This window comes from Apaloderma vittatum, unplaced genomic scaffold, assembly GCF_000703405.1.
Source record: "Apaloderma vittatum isolate BGI_N311 unplaced genomic scaffold, ASM70340v1 scaffold34330, whole genome shotgun sequence".
NCBI lineage: Eukaryota > Metazoa > Chordata > Aves > Trogoniformes > Trogonidae > Apaloderma > Apaloderma vittatum.
The window spans coordinates 3,432-7,557 of record NW_009693457.1 but is presented as its reverse complement, the minus strand read 5'-3'; the positions used below and the strand labels follow the sequence as shown (position 1 = coordinate 7,557).

Sequence of the window (4,126 nt, the reverse complement as noted above, 5' to 3'; positions counted from 1 at the left end):
GGCCCTTCCCTGCTTTCCTAGCAGGGGGCTGTGCTGGCAAAACCACCTCTTTTGGCCAGCTGGGAGGGGGGAAGCTGGATGAGCTGGGCAGGACAAGTGAAATGTCCGCTTACCCCTCCAGTAGGCACATCACTGCCTTTCTGGTGCCTTAAGGATATTTTCGGTAACACTTACGCAGCACATCCTGGTGTCAGTTCCCCAGGCATGTTTCATGGGGTGCCCACCATCACCTAGGGAGTGACAGGTGCTCAGAGCAGCAGTGGCCCCTCCGGGCCGGAGCAGACCCAGGCTCACCTCGCCCATGCTGGAAGAGACAGGCCTGCCCGGGCAGGCACCTGGAGGGCAGAGGGTTTAACCTTCTCTTTCTCATTTTAAGGGCTGTGCAGAGAAGTGCTACTTCGGCCCGCGATGCCGCTTCCTTCACGACGTCGGCGAGTACATGGCCGCGAAGCCAGCTGACCTGGGGAGCACCTGTGTGCTCTTCAAAACCTTCGGCAAGTGCGTTTACGGCGTCACGTGCCGCTTTGCCCAGGCCCACCTCGGGGATGGCTACCAGAACGTTGTCAACACGGACTTGGCCAAGCAGTGGGAAGGGAAGTCACCGGTGAGGAACAACCTCTCCAAGGACCTCCAGCACCAGCTGCGCAAGAGGAAGTTTAGCTTCAAGAAGGCTGACGAGTACCTCCGTGGTCTGGCCAAGCCCCACGGTGATGGTGGGAAGGGAGGGAAAGCCACGGGGCCCTCTACAGAGGAGCAAGAGGTGTCTGACTGCATGACACCCAAGGAGGGCCTAGGAGATGGTCCTGAATGTCTTGTGCTAGCAGAGCAGGCAGAAGATCCCAAACCAGACTCCTCGCAGAGTCCTGGCCCCACAGATGGTGAGGAGGCTTCCTCCATCAAAAGAGCGGGCCCAGTGACAGACGAAGACGTGATAAAGCTGCGGTCATGTGAGAAGAAGAAGGTGAGAGTTTGGTGAAGGGCCGCTGTCACTCTCCTACCTCTCAAGTCGTTGAGATGGTGCTTGGAAAGGCAGAGGGGACCTCTTAGCTGGGTGAGAGGCTGGCAGAGGCCAGAGCTGCCTGGAGACCCATTGCTGTCGTGAGGGGGAGGATGCAGGAAGGCGAGCTCTAGGGGCTGCGATGGTGTCCTTGGAGAGGTGAGAACCAAGAGAAGCTGCAGCCCCTTGCACATGAAGGAGGGAAGGGGCTGAACTGCCAGTGAGGATGGAAATGATCTGCAAGGAGAGCCAAGGCCGGGGCCGGGTGGTTTGTGCGTACCACACCGTGCTCTCCCAGGGTGAGAGCGTTGCCTTCTTCCACTCCTCCCTGTCACCTCTGTTCTGGCATCTGTCAGCCAGGCTTGCATCCCTCTATGTCTCTAACTGCTTTGAGTTTTCTCCAAGCTGAGCAGTGAAAACATGTTCAAGTATCTGGTTCTGTTATCTGAATGATACATTCTCTTGGGGTAGTTGAGCTTCTCAAACAAAACCAGTGATTTCTTGGGTTTCCCACTGAGTTTTAGCCAAGACAAGTGATAAAATTGTTGGTTCAGCTCTGCTGACATGCTCCTTCATCCTTCTTGTTTTCCAGTTGGAAATCCAAGGCAAGCTCTACTTGGCTCCACTGACCACAGTAGGTGGAGAATTCTGTCTTTTTGTCAAAATTTGCCGTTGCCACATTTGGAACAGAGCGAATCTCCTGACAAACCATCTCTCTGCTGTCCCTTTCAGTGCGGTAACCTCCCTTTCCGAAGGATATGCAAGCGCTTCGGGGCAGACGTCACCTGCGGGGAGATGGCTGTGTGCACAAACCTGCTGCAGGGCCAGTCCTCCGAGTGGGCCCTCCTCAAACGGCATCATACCGAAGATATTTTTGGGGTGCAGGTGAGCGCTACCATGTTGATAAGCAAAGAAATGATACCTCGCTTCAGAGGAGAAAAGCTGCTGCTTGAACTCATGCAACCTGTCCCCGTTTGGTAGCTGGAAGGAGCGTTTCCAGACACGATGACCAAATGTGCAGAGCTCCTGAACCAGACAATCGAAGTGGACTTTGTAGACATCAATGTTGGGTGTCCCATTGACCTGATCTACAAGAAGGTAAGAAGGCATTCTGCAGCATGTTTTGCTTCCTTCCGTAGATGCTTGTCCTCTGCCTCATCCCCCACTACCTGATCTGCTTCTGCCAGTCTCGTCCAGAGCTCCCCGTTCATTTATGGGCAGCGAGAGGGTGAATAAGCTGTTCAAAGAACAGGGAACGGTTAGCTCTCTCTGCCTGGTGGCAGCCAGAAGCTGGGAGAGAAAAAGGCTGTGGATTTTTTGTTGTTGTTGTTGAAGAGTCCCCTTTCTCCAAGTCTTGAGGTGCTCCAAGTCTTACCTGCATCCCCAGAGCAGAGGGACTGCTGCTGAGCAGCTCCAGGGAGGGTCTTCACTGTGCAAGGGAGCAGAAAGTCCTGACCGTGGTGCTTTCTGTCTCGCAGGGAGGAGGCTGCGCTCTGATGACTCGATCCAACAAGTTTGAACAGATCGTCCGAGGGATGAACTCGGTGAGTCAGAGGAGCTGCCAGCAGTGGGAGATGAGCTGATGGAGCCAACTCCTGCTTCAGCCTGGCCTCACACACTCCTATTTCTGCAGGTGCTGGACGTCCCGCTGACTGTGAAGATTCGGACGGGAGTGCAAGAAAAAATTAACGTGGCTCATAAAATAATCCCCAAGATCCGGGAATGGGGAGCATCCATGGTCACGGTACAGGGATACTTGCTGTGGCGTGGGGTTGTTGGCTGATGTCTGGGGAACTCTGCCTGCAGGTCAGCCTGAAGAATGATGTGAGGGTGACCTTACCCAGCCCCATGGCTGAGCAGCTCTATCAAGTACCTTTGACCAGCTGCATACTCCCTTTTAGGTCATTCTGATAATGACAGAGAAAAATTCAGATGCAGAGAGCATTTTCTTAGGTGCTTCTGAGTCTTTGTACCCATTACAAAGGGAGATCTCTACCCCAGCCTGGTCTCATTGCCTTTGCACCTTCTTCCAACCCTCCCGGTCTGCCCTGCCTCCTCCAGGCCATTTGGTGAGGTCTCACCTGTGATTTTCTTCTGCAGCTTCACGGTCGATCCAGGGAGCAGCGGTACACGAGGGGCGCCGACTGGGACTACATTGCAGAATGTGCTAAAATAGCGAGCCCCATGCCTCTCTTTGGTAGGTGTTCCTGTTGTTTCATCTTGGGGACTGAAAGCGCCGCGTGTTTGATTTGAAATAGCTGTGAAAAAAAAACAAACATCAAACCGCAATGCTTGGTTTTTAGCAGGTACTTTCTTTCTTGGGCACTGCGGCATAGAGAGTCCCAGCTAAACATTCAGAGGGGAGGTGGGAGGGGAGAAAAAGAGAGGAGAAAGTTCTCCTTTTCCTTGTCAGGGGAATGTGAATCAAAAACATCACTGGGAGTCTCTAAATCTTCGCTCTGGAGCCTCTTTGGATGATCTGGCTCTTGGACCTTCTGTCTATTTTGAATTTTATCCCAGGCCTGGATTAACTCATTTTGACTTGCCCTCGTGTATCACTTTGACCTCCGGCTTCTTCCTTCCTTCTGGACAGGAAACGGTGACATTTTGTCTTATGAAGATGCTAATCGAGCCATGCAGACAGGCGTTTCGGGAATTATGATTGCAAGGCAAGTGCCTGTGTTTCCTCTTTGCTTCTGAGATCTAGTGGTGCAAGACAAAAAAAAATAATAATAAAAAAAATCTAAAAAACTTCAAAACATGAGTCTTGGTGGAACGGCTCACTGAAAATCGGTAAAATCAGTTTGTGTCCATGGGAACTTCCAGCATCTGCCTGTGGAAGTTTTAAAAAAATAATAATTTAAAGCAGCATTGGCTGGAAAATAAGTGCTAGAATGTTTCTTAAATTAAGTTGGCGTCTGCAGGAGCATCAGTCACAGCAATAACAACACGCATTTGTTTTTGCTACAGAGGGGCACTCATCAAACCATGGCTTTTCACTGAAATTAAGGAGCAAAGGCACTGGGATATCTCCTCCAGCGAGAGATTCGATATCCTCAAAGACTTCACCAACTATGGCCTTGAGCACTGGGGGTCGGATACTCAGGGAGTGGAGAAGACCAGGAAAAT

The 4,126-nt window shown here is 51.9% G+C and overlaps 1 protein-coding gene across 1 annotated transcript in view; it reads left to right on the top strand.

Moving 5' to 3' along the window:
• The first annotated feature begins 301 nt into the window (after positions 1–301).
• DUS3L (dihydrouridine synthase 3-like (S. cerevisiae)) overlaps positions 302–4,126 on the top strand; it is a 5,736-nt gene continuing 1,911 nt past the window's right edge. The window contains 10 exon segments of the mRNA XM_009879053.1: positions 302–770; positions 876–961; positions 1,590–1,631; positions 1,730–1,882; positions 1,979–2,095; positions 2,476–2,541; positions 2,631–2,741; positions 3,098–3,194; positions 3,591–3,666; positions 3,968–4,122. Of these exon segments, the coding sequence (XP_009877355.1) occupies positions 302–770; positions 876–961; positions 1,590–1,631; positions 1,730–1,882; positions 1,979–2,095; positions 2,476–2,541; positions 2,631–2,741; positions 3,098–3,194; positions 3,591–3,666; positions 3,968–4,122 (1,372 nt within the window).